The sequence below is a fragment of the Montipora capricornis genome, chromosome 7, assembly GCF_036669925.1.
Source record: "Montipora capricornis isolate CH-2021 chromosome 7, ASM3666992v2, whole genome shotgun sequence".
Lineage (NCBI taxonomy): Eukaryota > Metazoa > Cnidaria > Anthozoa > Scleractinia > Acroporidae > Montipora > Montipora capricornis.
Window position 1 is genome coordinate 42,407,368 of NC_090889.1, and position 19,668 is coordinate 42,427,035.

Below are 19,668 nucleotides of genomic sequence, written 5' to 3' on the forward strand. Positions count from 1 at the left end.
GGAGTGTTTTTGAAGCCGTTTAATAAACTCGTAGGCCGTGTCTTATTAAACAGCGCATAATTAACAATGCAAGTTTATGCTGAAGGAAAACAAAAGTTAAGTAACCTCGTTCCCAGGGTCTCTCTTCTCTGCCTCCTTTGTCGTTTGTCTCTCAACGATAAAGGAGGCAGAGAAGAGAGACCCTGGGAACGAGATTGAAAGTAAAAAGCCAAGAATCTTGAATTTATTTTTTTATCGGTAAATTAATTCCGGTAACCGAGAATTAGCTCTATGGAGCGGGACCTCAGTTTCTGAATAGCCCCTATAACTTTTCAGCCGCGAAAAAATAATAGTCTTAGAAAATGAGATCTCCTTATTGGGTCTGAGAATTTGATCTTTAAACATGTTTTCATGAACCCTAGGTTTCAAGGTCGGAGAGAACACCCAGCGATTCCAAATCAACGGTCGAGGACGAAAATTGTTTATCGATTTTGAAAGTCGTCCTCGACCGTTGATTTGGAATGGCTGAGCGTTCTCTCCGACCTTGAAAAAAAATTCCACTGGCACCAGGGGTAACTTTATAACTTTAACTTTATTTGCATATACAACTGGAGGAAAGTATAAATGCCAATAGGTAGTTTTCAAGACCTTCGAAAATAAATGACTTGGACCTTTTTTTTTGTATAATATGTTTGTTGAAGATACAAAGCGTTCTATGTTACCCGAAATGCGCCCAAGAGTTTCAGGATTCCCCAGGGGCCCGTTTCTCGGAAGTATCGAAACTTTCGGGTGCTACAATTCCCTTTGTGTCCGCAGAATGGAGAGATTTTGAGTCAGCGAAGTTCACAACCATTTTAGTTTTTATTATCGTGAAAACAGACTAAAAGACCAGCTTTTCAAAACAAGTGGATTGTAGGTCCACGAATAGCTTTCAGGCCCGAAATGTTATCGTTATCGGGATTTCCAGAAACGGCTTGAGGAATCTGGGGACGAGATTGGAAAGTTTCTGCGCATATTCCGTGCGCGCATATGATATTTGGTGACGTCATGCCGCTGGTCATGTTCTAAACACACCAAACATTCAAAGGATTTTGGTTTTTTTGAAAACAGTGTCTCTCCCTAATTAGCGTTTTTTAATTCTTCGTCATGACCATTTTACCAAAGAAGAAACATTCTGAATCAAAGAAAAGTGATACGACTTCAAGCAACGACAACAGGTCGAGGATACGGGGGAATAATACATCCTGGTCCTCACCGGCTAGCATTACAGACAGAAATCGCCAAAGCGACGAATATACGGGTCATGAGGAACAATACCTTGGAAATAGCTTTGAGGCAAGAGAGGCAGCTGATGTAGCCAGCAGTAGCTCAAAAAGGCGTCATAGAAGCCCTCCACATCGGCATAAATACCATGAAAGACATGGCGAGGAAACAGGGTACAACAGTTCTGATGAACACGATGCTCCAGCTAAGGAACAACCTATGTCTAATGAAGAGGTGAGCATTAAGTTGTCGTCTTGTTTGCTGCGCAAAGCCTGGAGTTATCAGCCTTTAATTTTGCATTTGTGTTTCTTTGAAGATGGAAAGGCAATTTGAACAAGCATTGAAGGAGAAAAAAGGTTTTATTATCAAGAAAATGTCCCAAGATGGCGCTTGTTTATTTCGGGCAGTCGGTGAGTAAACTCACTCTTTATTAATCATGTCACGTCATGTTGAAAATCTGCACAAAATTCTTTCTTCCCTCTTCCGTTGTGGTTTCGTTTTCCCTTCGTGTATCCGTTTATCTATTTGTACCTTAATCACATAGAAGTCACAATGGACAAGTCACGCATATCCAGAGTCGTACATATTTACTCTTTGGCTGGCTTGGTACTCGTAGTTAGGACAGATTTTCAGGGCAATTTTGCTGGCAAGCTCTTGTATCTTATCAAAATTACTTATACAAGGAAATGCAATTACGTATCGTTATTGAAGTTTACTTGTATCAGAAGATTGTACAAGTACAAATTTGTAAATTTGTACTGTGGAATACCAAACGTGCTGTATTGATGGCTCTTGGAAAAATTCTGTACAGTTTCTCATTGTATGCTACATGGAAAATCATTTGAAGTCCATTTAAGGTAAATTGAAATTTCCCCTCTTTGCATTTTCTTTCCATGTTGACAAGGATCTTGTTTACAGCTACAATCTTGGATACAACTGTTGTTAGACTTGGCCCACTTTTCCCCCCTTCCACCCTGAATGTTGAAGCAAAACATCAGCCTTACTATCAATGTTGGAGGGGGAAAGAAAGAGGTCTAAGTGTTTTAAAACTGGAACATGAATTACCAACTGTGAATGCAATTTATGCCTGGCATTGTATTTGATTTGTATAATTATGTAATCGCATGGGCCAAAGGCAATTAAGGATTAATTTCATGAATATTTTCAAAGTTGTCACAGCGACGAGGGTAATTTGGAAAACTTTGAAAATAGAAGTGAACTTAATCCTTAATTCAAGAGGGCACGTTGCGATTACATGTTTATCACATAAAGGGCAAAATTATTGAGGGAAGCTCGTTCAATGCCACGACAAATGACAATCAACTTGACATGCTTTCATTCGGTGAAAGTTCAATTCAATAAATCAATGATGTCAACAGAAATAATGCTTGATTTAATTAAACTGTATTTTACATGTGGACAAAAAGCAGTTTAATCAGAGTCAGAATCTGGAAGAAGACACTCTTGTAACTTCACTTGCTCTGGATAAGCTATTGTTAACCAATCAGGATCAAGTAATCATGCCCTCGTGATTACCTACAGTGCTCTCATGATTAAGAAAAAAATATATTTAATGCGCTCCATCTCAACCAATCAGTATTCAGTAATTTTGCCCCGTATATGATAAGTAAAAATAATAGTTCTTTACGTAATTATACATGGAGAAGGTGAATGTGACAAAGCTGAATGTGTCTACAGCAAGAAAATTTGTTGGGAGGCCTTAAGAAGTGTTACTGTGGAAGGTGTTCAAATAAATAGCTTTGCTGGGAATAAAATGATCAAAATACAATTGTAGAAACCAATAATAATGTTTGAAACACTGAAAAAACTGACTTGTCCGAGGTTGACATGGTTTGGGATTGTGACAGTGTTGATGCGACAGGTGGAGCAGAGAAAAAGGTGGTGACCTTGGAGCTCTCAGTTGCATACAAGTACAGTTTGTGTATTTAGCAGCATGTTGCTAGTCCAATCCTGATCGTATTGCCTCTCGTGAAAGAATATTCAAGGATTGTTCTAGGCAGCTTTTGTATGGAGGTATATCTATGACAAAATTCAATGGTCAGTATTTGAAATAAAATCGTCCAAATCATGAATGCATCAATCCAAAGCTGAATGGCAACACTGAAGCCGATTCTGCAAATGGCCATCACGTAAAGAGACATAACACAAATAGCCACAACACGAATAGGTAAAGGTAAAGGTAAAGGTAAAGGTAAAGTCTCTGCTTACGAGCCAGAAGGCTCATCAGACCGGCGCTTATCTCCGGTTTCTGTAGCATGAAGCGACTAGGAGTATTTATACTTCCCCCTGGATGGGATGCTAGTCCATCGCAGGGTTACCCCCAGCATTACGCCGGTACCCATTTATACACCTGGGTGGAGAAAGGCATTGTGAGAGTAAAGTGTCTTGCCCAAGAACACAACACAATGTCCCCGGTCAGGCCCCGAACCCAGACAACTCGATCCGGTGTCGAGCACACTAACCATGAGGCCACTGCGCCTCCCTACAACACGAATAGGCATAACACAAATATGCATCACATACAAAATGTAAAAAGGCATGAGGCAAACACGCATAAAGCAAATGGCCCATAAACAATCGATTGATGTTTTTTTTTGTAGCTGAAATTACAGCTGTATTTACCAAGTACATGTACACAGCTAGTCTCCATTCTTCAAAGGGCCTCTATGTTATGCCTCTGTGTTATGGCTATTTTACGTCATGACTTTTGTGTAATCAATAATTGCGTTATGCTTTTCTGTGTTATGCCTTTGTGTTATGCGTTTCTGCATTATGCCTTTTTGCGTTATTCCTCTTTATGTTATGGCTTTTTGCGTGATGCCTCTTTCCGTGATGGCCATTTGCAGAATTAGCTTGTTGCCGTTCAGCTTTGGATTGATGCATTTATGATTTGGACGATTTTATTTCAAATACTGATCGTTGAATTTTGTTATAGATATACCTCCATACTTTTGAGATGTACATGTACATGTAGATCGTTGTAGCTGTGCAGAGGTCATGCAGTGGAATTGCATCAAAAAATGGCTTAGGCATGATAGCACTCACCGTCACCTGCCACTGATTGTTACATGCACGCAGCTGGCTGATGAAGATTTACACAACCAAGTTATATGGCATAATCATAAACTTTATTGGCAGACATTAAAACTACTATTCAGCTGTGCAATACATAAGAAAGGAATACACAAATTACCGTACATACAGTGAGAGTCATCCAGATTTGTTAACTAGACCAGAACCAACAATGTCTGCTGCAATTTGAGCTGTATCAAATGTGTGCTTAGTGGAGATGGGCAACATAAGAAGGAAAGCGAAAAGTGACTGGCACGGTCACTCTATGCTCAGGAGTTGCATGGTAGCTTGTACATGCCTGTAAGTTGATTGTCAAACTACTGTCAACCAGTTGGTGGTTGTTGTGGTTTTTCTGGTAGAGGGCATTTGTGTTTTTAGAAACATGCATAACCACAGTGTAGCTCTCTGGTAGAGTCCCTCAAGCAATAATAATTTTTCCTTTTCAGCTGAACATGTGTATGGTGATCAGGAGATGCATTCAGAAGTTAGAAGGCACTGCATGGATTACATGGTACGTTCTTGAGTGAGCAATGTCAGTGTCCTTATTTTCAAAAGTACTTTAGAACTGTTTATTTAGTATTTTCTTGAGTAGCAAACTAACAAAGAAAAAGTGACATAATTCAAGGCTGTAATGCCTTTCTTTCAAGGAAGGAATGGTTTGGCAGATGGTAATGTGTATACCCATTTATTTGTTACCATACCAGGTACAGTGCTTGCATCGGGGCTTCTGATAGGATGTGGAAAAAAATTAGATTATGTGGAAATTTTTGGCCACATTATGCGTTGATTATGTGGAAATTACACTGGATTATGCAGAAATTTAAACATTTATAGAACTAATAATTAGGCCCGTCCAATGTTTTTACATGCTTATGGTAAATCAGGACTCGAAATTGTGCACAGTCGCATTTACGACTGAATTTTTTCCCTTTGCGATTAAGATATCTGGCCGAGTCGCCAATTTGCGACCAGCATTCACTGTTAAAATAAAAGGGTTAGTAATCAGCATTTTGCCGAAACTTTTGCTAAAATTTAATAATAAAGAGATAAAAACATATTTTGTTTCAATTTGGAGCAAAATTGTGATGTGGTTGAACCACAATCCATTCCCTCGATCATTCACCGTTTTCAGCGGTTTTTTACACATACTGTACGTATTGTGGGCGTACAACTTCATCGCAATGATGATTGTCCCTACTTTGACAAATGATGCAATTTAATTTGCTACTACTGTATAACTTGGGGCTAAATTTTCATACCTTGTTGCATCTTTTCAAAATTTCAAGCCTAGGGTACAAATGTATGTTGTGAAAATGGTTTAAGTAGAATCCAGGCTCATTGCCGAAAAATGTGTGTAAACTGCTTACGAACTTTCATCTTGTGAACGAAATGGCGTGTTTTCTTCAATGTTCAGAAAAATAAGCGTTTCAAAGTAAGCAGCTGCTTTATCACTGATATCAGGCATTTCTTCAGTTTTATGCGGAAAATATCGTAATTATGCGGAGGATGCGGATTTTAGGGAATTATGCGCATCCTGTCAGATGCCATGTTGCATGCATGCATGCATTCCATGGCCCGGCAATAAAATTATACATGTAAATAGCAGGAAGGGAGGAAGGCAATAAGTATTGATTCAGTCAGGTTTGTCCAGAGGTGACTGCTGAGAGCGCTGGGTTTGATTCCTGGGCTCAGTGTCACATGTACATTGTAGGATGAATTTACCGTTTATCTGCTTTGCTCTGGTTTCCTGTGGGTACAGCGGTTTTCTCTTTTTTTGCAAAAAACAAAACAAAATTAAAACCAATATTTTTCTTCGATGTGACTTACTTTGTATTACTGTCTTTCCATCTATAATTTTTGGCCATCTGTTGTCAAGAGGATGAAAGTTCATATGCTAGATGAGGGTCATTTAGTCTTTGAATAATTGGGTGTCATCTCTGCAGAAGTCCCTCCATGGTTCTCACACTATCATCCCCTTTAGGAGGAGTCTACAGTGTTCTTTGCAATTCAGTAAGGCCACCATGCTATTGCACATTTGATTGTCATACATGTATTATTTTTCTTTCATTTGTAGCTCAAGAATGCTGACTACTTTTCTCAGTATGTCACGGAAGATTTCAATGGATACATCAAGCGAAAACGGGAGAGCCATTGCCATGGAAACCATATTGAGATACAGGCCATGTGTGAAATTTACAATAGGACGATTGAGGTGTACCAGTATAGTACTGGTAGGTTATTTACTCTTCTCACATTCATCTTTACAGTTTCCAAAATTGTATGTGTGCACTTCATTTGGTTACATTGCAATGGAAATAACATTGTGTACAGTCTCGCCTTGTTTCTCACGGCATGAGAGTCTTGTCTCCAGAGACATATCCAGAGAGGAGACACTCGTCTCTAGACGAGAGTCTCGTCTCGCGAGAATCACTGAACCAACAAGATTGGCATAAATTTTAATAAAATTTCGATGGCTCCACAGATGTTTGGCTACCAAGATTTTAAGACTTGGTCGCACAGTGGCTTGACAACAAGTGCAGACAGCCAGTGAAAAGCATTGGCTACTACACTCAGAGAAGTCAACTACCGGTACTTTTTTCCCCAAAATTGAAGCAATTTAAAAATACAGATTCTCTTAATTAAACCAGAGATTAAGATTCATTTTGACAATGACGGCAGTTGGTTTCTCCACTCAAACCACCCACCAACTCCAATTTTTTTTGAAACTCCTCATCACATGTATACCACTTTTTATATTCTTTGTCTCTTTAACTTTTGTATCTTCAGTGTTGAGATAAACTTAAAAGAATTCAGAGCTGCAGGCCAATATTGTTGTATTTCTTTCTGCCTTTCTTTCTAGCAGATTTTGCCAGTTTGGTGTTAAGGGAAAAAACATTTTTTTTAGGAAATAATGTTATTTTAAAAAAGGAAAAGTATTTTTTTTATTGTAGTGGAATTTAAAATGTACAATGTTTGGCCTTTTCTATGCAGCAGTCCAATTAATTTAGTGTCAATTTAACAAGCTATTAATGATGGTGTTATGACGAAAGTTGTTAATTTTATATGAAAGCCATATATATTTGAACTGCGAAGAGAATCAAGTTAATGCTGATCGTTGCAGTTATTAATTATTGTTACTTGAGCAATAACGAAAGTAAAGCCTGAATGATTCATGCTTGAACGTTCAAGCCGTAATGACAATACTGCTATTGATTATTACTTTTGAAACCTGAATCACTCATAAAGTTACTGTTGTCGTTTATGTTACAGAACCAATCAACATCTTCCATAGCTCCTACAAGACTGATTACGAACCAATTAGAGTTAGCTACCATAATAGCGTACATTACAATGCAGTGCTTAATCCTAACAAGCCCTCTGTTGGTGAGGGACTTGGTCTATCTGGTTACAAACCATGGGTGAGTACCTCTCGGTTGTGTCTGTGCTACAAACTTGAATGACTGTGAGTTGAGACAGGTTTCCAGATACAGTGTACAGTAAGAGCAGGCCACTAACAATAGTACTTTGGCAGGCTTATGTTTCATTTGTATTCCCAGTTGCGTTTGTGCCATTGGTCTATCAAGGAATCAGTGCAAGTGAAAAGGTCATTAGTTTCTCGATTCGTTTGACTCGATTCTGGACCCGATTCTTGATTGTTGTTCCTTGATTCTTGATCCTTCAATGGTAGAGAGATTCGAAAGAGACTGTCAACTTACATGTACTTTTGCTCGGTACTTTACAATGTATGGTCTAAAGCAACCTAATTTGTTTCTTTTTTCCTCTATTACATTGAAGCTGTTTGTGGTTGGTCAACTTCTTTAGGACAAATTTCAAATCCAGTAATAACTGTATTGATAGTATTTATTTTTCAAGAATGGAAGGTTAAGAAAGTAAATTATGTACTCTACATGTAGTGTGTGCAACCTTTTTTTGAACTCTCATCCAGTGGCATAATATGTCTACATTTGTGCAACATTTTATCTTTCATTTTGGGTGATTAGTGTTGTTCTTTTGTTAGTACAGAGTTATCAAATAAGTCAAGACATTAATTTTAGTCAAATGCTACAATCTTGGACTGATTAAATAGAAATATGAGTGAGACCACTCCTCCCCTCAAAAATCATTGATTTGATCATGACGCATGATGGCCTTCACATGTCTTCATCCTTGATTTAGGAGGAAGGGGGGCATTTGTGTTCCATTTTATTCCGTCCAAGATTGTAGCCTTTATAAACTGTAGTTACCATTGTGGACAACATCCTACACACCCCTGTACACAGGTCTTTTCTGAACACCTCATAATTTTTTAACTGCCCCTTCTACCACCCCCTTCATTAATTGAGTGGGGAAGAGAGGATAAATACAGTAGCCCATTTAGATGTTTTTATTTATAATAATAATTAGGATATGGCATGTACGTTCACCTTCATTGGTCACTAGCTGTGTTTAGATGAGAGTACAAGTATGTAAACACGGCTGTGACATCACACACATTTTGATTGGTTATGTGTTGTTGCACATTTTGATTGGCTGGTAGGAAATATGAGCATTTATCAAGAAAATCTGTTTCAATCAAGAAGTTAAAAAAAACAGCATTTTCCTTCATTTGTTGAATTATTTTTGAGAAATATTTTATAAAAGGAATAATAGGAGGACTTTTTCCGTGTTTGCATAGCCTCATCTAAACACTCTGGGAGTTGGGAGGATTCTCGACAGTTATGTAAATCCTCGACTGGGTCTCGGGTTTGCATAACTGTCTCTAATTCCCCCATTACTTCCCTTCATGTTTAGACGAGGCTATGTAAACACGGAAAAAGTCCTCTATTGCTTAAAATAATGCAACATACAGTACATGCAGTTTGTTAATAGGTAATTGAATGAAAACTATGTGTTCCCAATTAACTTTTGTAGGATTGTGGAATTATACAGATTTCAGCTGAGCCAATTCAAACCAAAATAATATTCTCTATGAATATGCATACACTGTATATTTAACAATTGTTCACTGAAGGCGAGGTGAATATCGGTGAGTCAAAGCGACACGACGTCAACGTTTTTATTCACCTCTATTCGCCGAGCCTGAGGTGAATAATTGTTTTAGCATAATTACACAGTCAGGTGATTTTTTGAAAGATATGCATTTTCTTTAAAACAATTAATTTCTTGAAACTGTCTTCGTCTGTCACCTCGACAAAATGGCTTGCGGCCATTTTGAAAAAAACGCTTAGGTGATTATCGCGTAATAATCACTTCAAGTACAACCAATCAGCCCGGAGAATTTTCAATTATCACTTATGTATTTATACTAAATACATAATTATGCTTGTACTCTTAAAGCCGGTGAAACATGAATCAACATTTGTTGATCAACAAATGTTGAACGATGTGTCATGCAGAGTTGAATGTTGAAATAGACCGTTCTACATGTTGAACGTTGTTGAATGTAATGGAGACGGGTTCTGTTCTGGACCCGGTTGTTCAGAAGCTGATTAACGCTAACCCCAGATTAAAAATTAACCAAATGTTGTTCAACCCTGATATTCTGCAAAAATTCACATTAGAAGAAGTCAACCTTGAAAAACAAAAAAGTTCAAAACATGAAACGAGTAAAATCGTCTGGTGTTAGACAGAGTAGAATGCTAAGTATGGCCGGTTTAGGGGTGTAGGGGTTAATTAAGCTAATCCTGGATTAAGTTAATCGGTTTTCGAACAACCGGGCCCTGTTCAGCAAGTTGCTGCTTCTTGAATGGCGGAAACCAATCGTTTTCCAGTGTCGCGTTCATGTGATTTGGATGGTTTAATAGAGCGGTTTTCAATTGAGTGTCGAAAGTAATTAGCGAATTGCATTGGTTTTGCATTTACTTCACTCAGTGATTGGTTCAAAGTTCTCGCGCCACTCTTTCAACCAATCAGAAGCGAAACCCAAACCAATTGTGGCTCGCGCGTGCACATTTTTCCCGCGCTTTGTGTCGGCTACGTGTAATTACTTCGAGTTTTGATTGGTTTACAGGATTGTCTCCGTCCTTTTTGATTGGCTAAAGTAATTACTTTGGTTTTGGTTTTACGACACTCGATTGAAACTTGCTCTATGGTGGCCACAGTATGTAATGGTGAAGAATCATCTTTACTTGAATGGAACCAAGGGCAACAAGGCTCACAGCACACAATGACATTAACCTTTCATCATCCGGCATTTCCAAATTCGCCGCCATAAATGGAAAGAATTCGTAATTCTCGTTCAACAAAAGTTGAATGCGTTTATAGCCGTTCAACAAGCAGTAACATTGTCATTCAACAGGCTGCGGTGTAGTGCAACATTTTTTGAGCAGCAAATGTTGCTTGATGTCAAACCGTTTGTCACCATCTTAAGACACATTGATGACAAACTGTTCAGTTCTAAACATCGTCTCAGAAAATGTTTGATGTTAATATTGATCTTCACTTTTCAGGGAACTTTAGTCAGTGACGCGTTTAAGCAGTCGGAAGACTGGCACATAGAACAGGTATATGTACATATTGTTTGCTTTTCTTCTGCTGCAAATTGCTGAGCCGTGCATGACTTGGGGAAGGGCTGAGGTACGGTTGTACATGTACACTGTATCCCAGTGTAAACCTTCAGCATTTCAGCAGTATACAGTGTACGTATAGGAGGCAGTGTGGCCCAGTGGTTAGGGCGCTTGTCTTGAGATCCGGAGATCCCGGGTTCAAGACCCGCTCTGACCACTCGTTGAATTTGTTCCTGGTAGTCCCTGGTTCAACTTCCCAGCTGCATTTGTAAATAGCCAACAGGTTTGCCTCCGGCCAGTTGGGATTCTTAACAGTTGTAGTTATTGTGTTCTGTTGTTTCGTTGATTCATTGGCCCTGAAAAGCCCCTATGGGGAGAGGTCAATTAAGTATGTATTGTATGTATTGTATTGTATAACCCAACAAACCTACACCACATTACACTGTACACAGAGTCTTGGAGTTGGAAAAAAAATAATTTCTGAAAGACCAGGGCTCTCACCATTGCACCAACCATGCTACAGTACTTGTACGTTTGGCGTCATCTTTGCAGCATTTTGTGAAATTAAAAACCTGAAATGAATACACTCTTACTGTGATGAATACATTTAATTTTGAAAGGCAACATTTTTTTATTGGACCTACGTCTAGAGTGATGTTATTAACCCTTTTAACCCTGAAGTGGGCCCCATTGATGAGTCTGGCATTAGACAGAGTAAAATCTATAAGTATCACTCTTAGGAGGGGAAGGGTTAAAGGGGACATAGTTTTTGAGTGGACCTAGATGTTGTTAACTTTGTCACCCCTGAAATAGCCCCCATTGACGAGTAAAATCATCTGGTGTTAGACAGAGTAAAATCTATAAGTATCACTCTTAGGAGGGGAAGGGTTGAAGGGGACAGGCTTTATCAGTGCAGCTGTCCATAAATTAGGTGCGACTAATCCCATAAAATTGATCTTTTGGTAGACCAACAAGGCACAAAATAGTTGACTTGATTGTTTAGGCAAGGCACCAGTTTATTGCTACCATAGCCAAGATGTTTTATTTTGACCTTTCAAGCTTGCCCTAGGATGAGCATAAAGATCTTGATTTGCAACATGGATCTACATCTAACCTTACCCTGAATATTCAATTCATAGCAAATGTTAGCTGATAAACTCCGTTGCACCGACTGGGAAGCAACAAACGAGGCCATGGAAGAAGCAGTTGCTCGAGAATCCTACTTGGAATGGCTCAGAGACCGAGAAAAGCGGGCCAGGGGGGCCAGAGCTCTGGTAAGTTGCTTGTTGCTTTGTACGGTGTTAATGACCTTTTGACCCAGCTGAAGTGCCCAATGAAAATGGAAGGAAATCTTGCGGACCAAAAATCTTCTTGTACCTTTTCTTGGTACAATGTCCCCTTGTAACCTGTTTCTTGTTTATGCACCAAAGCCTCACCCGTAAGTTTATACTCGGAATGTTTGTCATGAAATCTTCACCTGTTAATTTTATCTTCCAGCCTCGCTCCAGTCCCACAGCGACTAGCAGTACTTCCACATGCACAGAATCTAAACGACCCACATCCCCGCACCACAGGGAACGTGATCGAGATGCACCGGAGAGTGCCCCTCCCAGCAAATCCCCTCGGCATTCACCAAGCTCTCCCCGACACGAGACCTTTGCAGGTGCTTCTTTTTCAGAGGCCAAATCTTGCACCACGGCTGTCAGTCAAGCAACCACAACTTGTACTGTCAGCACAATGAAAGCCACCTTTTACGATTCCAAACCAGGGTGTTCAACTGAGTCATCTAGCCCACCGTCTCCCCCTGGGGCCACTGGTGGTGCTGCCGCTGAGCCGAACTACTTGGACTACCTGCCGCCTGGAGGATATGGTAATTAAATAATGAATATGGAGGATATTACATGGCCGCTTGGAGATACGAAATTTCTCTTCAAGTGTTGGAAAATATTTCACGAGTGAGCTGCTCCTGAAATATTTTTCAACACGAGATAAACCCCAATGAATGAACACAAATGAAATACCAATGAAATACTAAATCATTTCACGAAAGGCATCGAAAGGCGCGATTTTCATATGTAACCATAGCAACAGTAATATTTTCACGTGTGAAGATATCATGTTTTCGCGCGAAAGCTCACTTTGTATATCATTGGTGTTTATATAACAAAATAGTTAATGTTCAATCACAGTACACACAAACCATTATTCGCCATCTTAGCAAAAAAATAATATACACGAAAAAATTACTTAATTCTGATTGGCTAAAAAAGCAGTGCAGTTTTGCTGTAACACAGTGCAAAAACTTGTAACGTCAGTACAAAGTTGTAACAATGTAGTTACAAATGTATTTTGATTGGTTTAGAAACAACAGAAAATTGAATTAGCCAATCAAATCTTTTGTTTTGAAATCAACCGCGAGGCCTGGATGGCGCAATTTTCCCAGATTGCGTGATAGGCGTGCGTTTCTTCTGCTCAACCATCTCGAATTTTATCATGTATCTTATTAATACGTAATCACATGATTTTTCTCGTGCAATTTGTAATAAATAAGAACTAATTGTAAATTTTTTCAAAGACGACCAAAATTGCACGAGCCCGTAGGGCTTAAAGAAATGTACTCGCGCTTATTTATTCCAAATTGCACTCGAAATCATGCGATTACCTATACCAGCTCCCAACGTCATTGGCTTCATAGCTCAGTTGGTTAGAGCGACGCACTGGTATCGCGAGGTGACGGGTTCAAACCCCGTTAAAGTCCTGAATTTTTGAGGCCTCTTTACGCAATTATCATAGCTTCACTTGATTTCATACCCGGAGTTTATGTATGATCCATTCCATATATCATTTCATCGTTTATACTAATATTTAAAGTGCGCGTAACAGTTAGCATACTGATAATCGGATTTAATATTTTTCGCGCTTTCCCTATTGTTTTGTTGATCTTGTAATTAATCTGTTTTCGGCAGGTTGAACAAATATATACATTGTTCAATTAAAGGCACCTGTTAAATGAACTCCACAAGTACTGTACAAGGGAAAGTACACGTATTATGAATGAAATGAATGTATATATTTTTTTAGTTTCCAAAAGGGAGGAGTTATCCCCGCACAATTCGTTGATCGAGTCCTTTCACAGGAACACAGAACTCAGACCAACAAATTAACCTGCTCCCAACTGAGTGGCTTCATAGCTCAGTTTGTAGAGTATTGCATCAGCATCCCAGAGGTCATGAGTTCGAATCCTGTCGAATGCATGTTAATTTTTCATTTGTCTTTGAGAGACAATAGCATAAATTGACCGAAGCGGAAAATACCATAATACTCTTTGTTTGTCCACCCAAATTTTGAATAAGCATTGTTTTCAGTTTCTCTCGGGACTTACAATCGTCCTAATAGAAAAAAAAAAATTCCTATTCAAAATCTGGGTGCACAAACAGAGTATTATGGTATTTTCGGCTTCGGCCAATTGTCCAAATATGAGTGGAGTAAAGTTGATCGAGTATCGAGCACACGCGTTTATGGGACAGCGGTCAAAGAGTTTAGTACGTCTTGTAAGCTACATGTTTTACAAATACAGAAACAAAACTAAACATTTATTAAAGCTAACCTTGGGCCTAAAAACTCTTGTTTAGCTCTAATTAGGCCTAAGGTTAGCTTTAATGAATGTTTAGGTTTGTTTCTGTATTGGTAAAACATGTAGCTTACAAGACGTGCTACACTCTTCGACCGCTGTTCCATAAACGCAAGTTCTCGATCCTCGATCAACGCCTTCGATACAGCTTCACCCATATAAGTGCAAGATTTTATCTCCCTCAGCTTTAATTGAATTAAAGATAATTTGTTTTGTGTCATCACAGGCTTCTCTGAATGGGAGGACGAGAGCATTTTAGCCGCTGTGCTGGCAGAATCTCAAAAGGAGTATTTAGACAAACTTAGAAAGGACACTGTGAAGGAAAGATGCAGCGATGACGAGTCCAAGTCGTAGCATTTGTACCCAGATAATCGTCATTATTTCTCAATCACATAATTAATTTGCAATTGTGCGGCAGTATTATGTCATAATGGTATGAAAAATAATATCCATCCTTGGTTCATAACGGTTATATAGGATTTTCAATGTAGCATAATCAAGATGATATTGTCAATTCAGGAATATGTTTTTCATTGAACTTTGGAACGATTTATTTCAATTAACATGAATCCTTAGGTAATTTCGTTTTTACTTGTTTCAATTATGTGGTTTCCAAACGGTTTAAAGCTGCATTTGTTTTCCATTCTTCAAGTGGATGCATAAGTCAGAGGTTACTCATTCTTGTTGGTGTACATGTAAATCTCGATTGCCGTGGATTGTGCATTTTTCAGCTTCACTGAGGAACAGTTGTACAAGCCAGTCTTGTGCCCTATTCACATCAACAAGGCACGTAGTACGTAGTGGTGTAACAAAGCAAAATGTGTCTGGTAAATTTTCACTCCACAAGATCCAAATGTTAATTCTCCTTACTGAATGCCATACAATCCTCTTATTATCAGTTATGGGAATTTATTTGATGATATATTAATTTTACACAAAAACCTTAGGTGATAAATATCTTTATTGTTATCACCTGTATGATTGACAATATTCTAACATTGAAAGGAGAAAATATATATCAACAACGCTTGGGAGTGAAAGAGGTGAAGGAGAGTTGGGTAAATTTCTTTTCTGTGCTTTGGTATGTTCCAAAATATTTTGTAGTCGTAAGATATTAGTTGACATCTTAAGTGTTTGACCATTTCGCCCCTAAGGGGATTCTCATCGACCAGTCTGGTGTTAGACAGCAAAATATCAGCAAGTGTTACTTTTAGGAGGGAAAGGGTTAAATTGAATATAGTTGGTGCGAAGACGTTGATGTTGTTAACCATTTTGCCCCTAAGGGGTTGCGCTTGGACGGTGAAGTTGTTTGGCATTGAAGTCTGTGTCTATCTCTGACAGGGGGGGTGGGGGGGGGGGAAAGGGGTTTAGCTGTGATGTGAATGGGGCATGTTTAAGTGGATCGGGATATTAGTGGGTTTCTCTTTTTGTCTGTCCAAGTGCATGCTAGCACATGTCCTTTTGCAAATTACTTTCATTCATACGGAATTAAAAAACCAAGATAGTATGACAATTCTTAGAACTCTAGCCTTGGTGCCCTTGTCTTTTGGCACTTTCAAGGCTAATGTCGGGCCCCCAATTCCACTGGAACAGAATAGAGGGGTGATGAAGCTGAGAGCTCATATTCAATAACGGGTTGTAAAAGATCTCGCCACTACAATGGAGTATAGATTATTGACATAGACGTCTTGAGTTCCTTTAAGACTCAAACAAGGATGGTCCCATTTAAACGATTTTTATTTTCTGATCTCCTCTTGTTGTGTTCATATAGCGCTTTCTGACTAGTAATGTGTATATAAATCCAGGGAAAATAATAAAGACTCCAAAATTGCTATTAACGAGGAGTGTCTGTGGGTGTAATTCGCTTACGGGTTACTTAAGGAGATCTTTGTCCCAGTTACCCATCTTAAGGAAAAATACTCGTTCATACACGGCGCCATCTTCTTACTTGAAAAGAGTTGAGGAGCTATTTAGTGTTGCTAAGTGATCGACTAGCAATAGAATGACAACTCGAGTTATCACATACGGGGAAAATTAGTGAATGCTGATTTGCTGAGACGGAGGGCATTTTTCCTTAATCACGAGGGCACTTTTGGTAATCAAGAGGGCATGATTACCTGATCCCGATTGGTTCATAGTTGCTTATCCAGAGCAAGCGAAGTTATGCAAGGTAATTTTTTTTCCCAGATTGAACTACTTTTTCATCCACATATAAATACAATTAAGCGCTATTTATGTTGACTGCAACAATTTATTGACTTGAACTCCGGAGCGTGTTGACTGTCATTTGTCGCGGCACTGAAAGGGCTTTTTTCAATAATCTTGCCCGGATGTGATAAACATGTAATCGCAATGTGCCATCATGTAATTAAGGATTAATTTCACTTATATTTTCTCAGTTTTTCAAAGTTTAGGAAAACTTTGAAGATACGCGTGATATGAATTCTTAATTGCCTTCGGGCCCATACCATTACATATACTAAACAACCAAATTGATTTCATCTTCCTGATACTTTCAGTTCAGCAGGTCCACAGTAATATGGTGCCGCTACGTTCCAAACAGAACGGTCAAGCTATGACAAGGGCGTAGCTGGGGGGGGGGGGGGAATGCCCTCAATATCCAAGGAAAAATGCCCTCAATATCCAGAGGTGTTTCGTGATAGCCTGTTGAGGCTGAGTTACGTTAACTTAAACTTTGCCGATTTGATATTTTTATATTCTTGGGTGGGAATTTCTGGTTTCCTTAGTCTTGACAAAACCTTCAACCGACTGGTCAGTTTCGTGAAAAATGATACCCTATTCTAAACCGAAAGGCTATGATTTATATATTCTATCCTAGAGTAAACTGCTTGAAAACCATACCCTTCACAGCGGCACATACCTATATATGGCAGTACCCCCCCCCCCCCCCCGGGAAGGGGGGAAATCATCCGATTCCCAGGTTCGAGTCCTATGTTCTTTTTTTTTTTTTTTAAATGACCATTTTTCATAATCCATATCAAGCGTTCAGTCTTCTAAATTAACGATACTGTAATAGTGGATTCAAAGCAAATTAAGAATTCACGATAAAAGTGAATGGGTTGCGTCGTCCTTGCTGAGGTCCCTAATAGCAACACAACGCCACAAAACAATGATATCATTGGTTAAAAGAGCATAAATAACCGGATTTTAGCTCACATTTTGGCGGTATTCTGCATAACGAGGACGTGAAACTTGCACCAAAATTAAAGGTTTTGACGACAACGCGAGCGTAGTACAAATGTGAATCTTCCATTCTCAATTTTCAGTCTGGCGGTGACCGCTCGTACCAATTTATTTTTAGGATACTTCGCCCACATGAACGAGATATTTGAGGTGACGCTTTTGTCGGCGTCGCCGTCGTAGATCTTGAGGTCCCTAACAATAATAATAATAGCATTTATTAACTTATATTTCGCAGGTATCAACATAATAATTTTCATCTGCACATGAAGGACGCGCTTTGACGCGCGTGATACGTTTTGAAAGTTCTAATTGAAGCTTTGATGAAGGATTATTAGCAACAAGGGGTGCATGGATACAGGTACAGGGATGGCGCAGTGGTGAGAGCACTCGCCTCCCACAAATGTGGCCCGGGTTCGATTCTCTGACTCGGCGTCATATGTGGGTTGAGTTTGTTGGTTCTCTGCTCTGCACTAAGAGGTTATTCTCCGGCTACTCCGATTTTCCCCTCCCCTCAAAAACCAACAGCTGATTTGATTTGCGTTAATTGTTAATTTCAGTTGACAGTGTCCCTAATTAGTGCTCCAGCGCTAGAACAACGAGACAAATGAAGTTCCTTTGCTTTCCTTTTGGCCCGGGAGAGTGAAAGCACCTTACAACAGCCGTTGTAAAATTCCAAACAATAGCAGAGCAGAGCTGGTTGCTTCAGAGAAGGATTGAGATTTCTGAGAGAACCAGGGTTGGAGGTTTGATTTTGAGTGACCCCGTTATTCGTCAATCATTGACAAGAAAGGTGATTTGATATTCATGATAAGACTCGTTGTGTGGTGGAGAACACGAATCTCGAATTTGTTACAAACTGCGAAGTTGACTATGAATTTCGCCTGCTGCATGATGCAAGAAATCGGCTCTGGTGGTGGGCCAACACAAAATTGCGTAAACATATGTACAAATGATTATCAAAACGATGTCTACTTCACATTTCGTCAACGATTTGGTGAAAACACGAATTAAGATCCATTATGTTCTGACCTGTATGTCACGATAGCGTGGCCCGAAAAAAAAAAAAATTACGCAATTCACACATGTAACTAACCATATAACATCTGGACATCAAAAAAGTATAGGATTGTCGATATCGTAGTCACTAATCTGAGGATTCGTGTCACCATAGCTGCTTTAAGTGATCCTCTTATTTCACTGAGAAATCGGACTGCAACTGGCGATTATGACCAAACGAACAAGATAAGGGTCATTGGTGAGATAAATTATTACGCGATCACGCTATCAGAAGTACGACGGGAGGGGCCCCTAGGATAAGGTTCTTCATTTAACAATGTGACACCGAGAGGCGTTGCAAATCTTGGTCGTGTTTAGCAGCAATCGATTGGCCGACTGGATCAGTGGAAGCGTTTCCCAAGTTTTAATATATCGTGCGCGGAATCTAGTCTAGGCTTAGTATCGTTAATAAATAACAAGCGCGTTGGAAACAACAAGTAAATTACATGATAGCGTAATATCCAACACTGAGAAAGGAATAATTTCCGAGAATTGATATCTACTTTTCGAAATAACAAATTACAGTTGCTTTTCAAAGCGTGTTCGAGATATCGAGGCGCACCCACGACAAAACGATAACACCAAGGCCATTTCTGTTTGAAGTAACTTTCTTCCTTGGGAGATATGGATGTGCTGCAGCCCTTCGCTTCTCCTTGGGTTTACCCACCGCTCCCTTTGAGGTGCTTTCGTCTTGACAGCTGCCAACCATTTTTGAAGGATCTCAAAGGCACCCTACCACGAAAAATAACAGGAATGTCACTTCTGCCCGAAGGCTGTTTCCTTTCAAAATAGCTCTGTTTCCTTGCTTTGTTGAAATTGCCTCTGTTTTGTTTTACGATTAACATATCTGTTTCTTACCACCGTGATTTTTTTCTTACTTGAAAAGGCAGGGCTGACCCTTAAGCAACCAAACGTCACCGGAAGAGCTGTATAATC

General features: G+C 39.3%; 1 protein-coding gene across 1 annotated transcript; it reads left to right on the forward strand.

Annotated features, from left to right (window-relative positions):
* The first annotated feature begins 1,036 nt into the window (after positions 1 to 1,036).
* On the forward strand, positions 1,037 to 16,310 carry LOC138057226 (OTU domain-containing protein 5-A-like). The gene is made up of 9 exons (XM_068903280.1): positions 1,037 to 1,476; positions 1,559 to 1,652; positions 4,782 to 4,846; positions 6,410 to 6,566; positions 7,606 to 7,754; positions 10,785 to 10,838; positions 11,981 to 12,115; positions 12,339 to 12,711; positions 14,699 to 16,310. Exons 1-9 carry the CDS (start codon positions 1,126 to 1,128, stop codon positions 14,824 to 14,826), a joined length of 1,506 nt encoding a protein of 501 aa, XP_068759381.1. The 5' UTR covers positions 1,037 to 1,125; the 3' UTR covers positions 14,827 to 16,310.
* Positions 16,311 to 19,668: the final 3,358 nt, after the last annotated feature.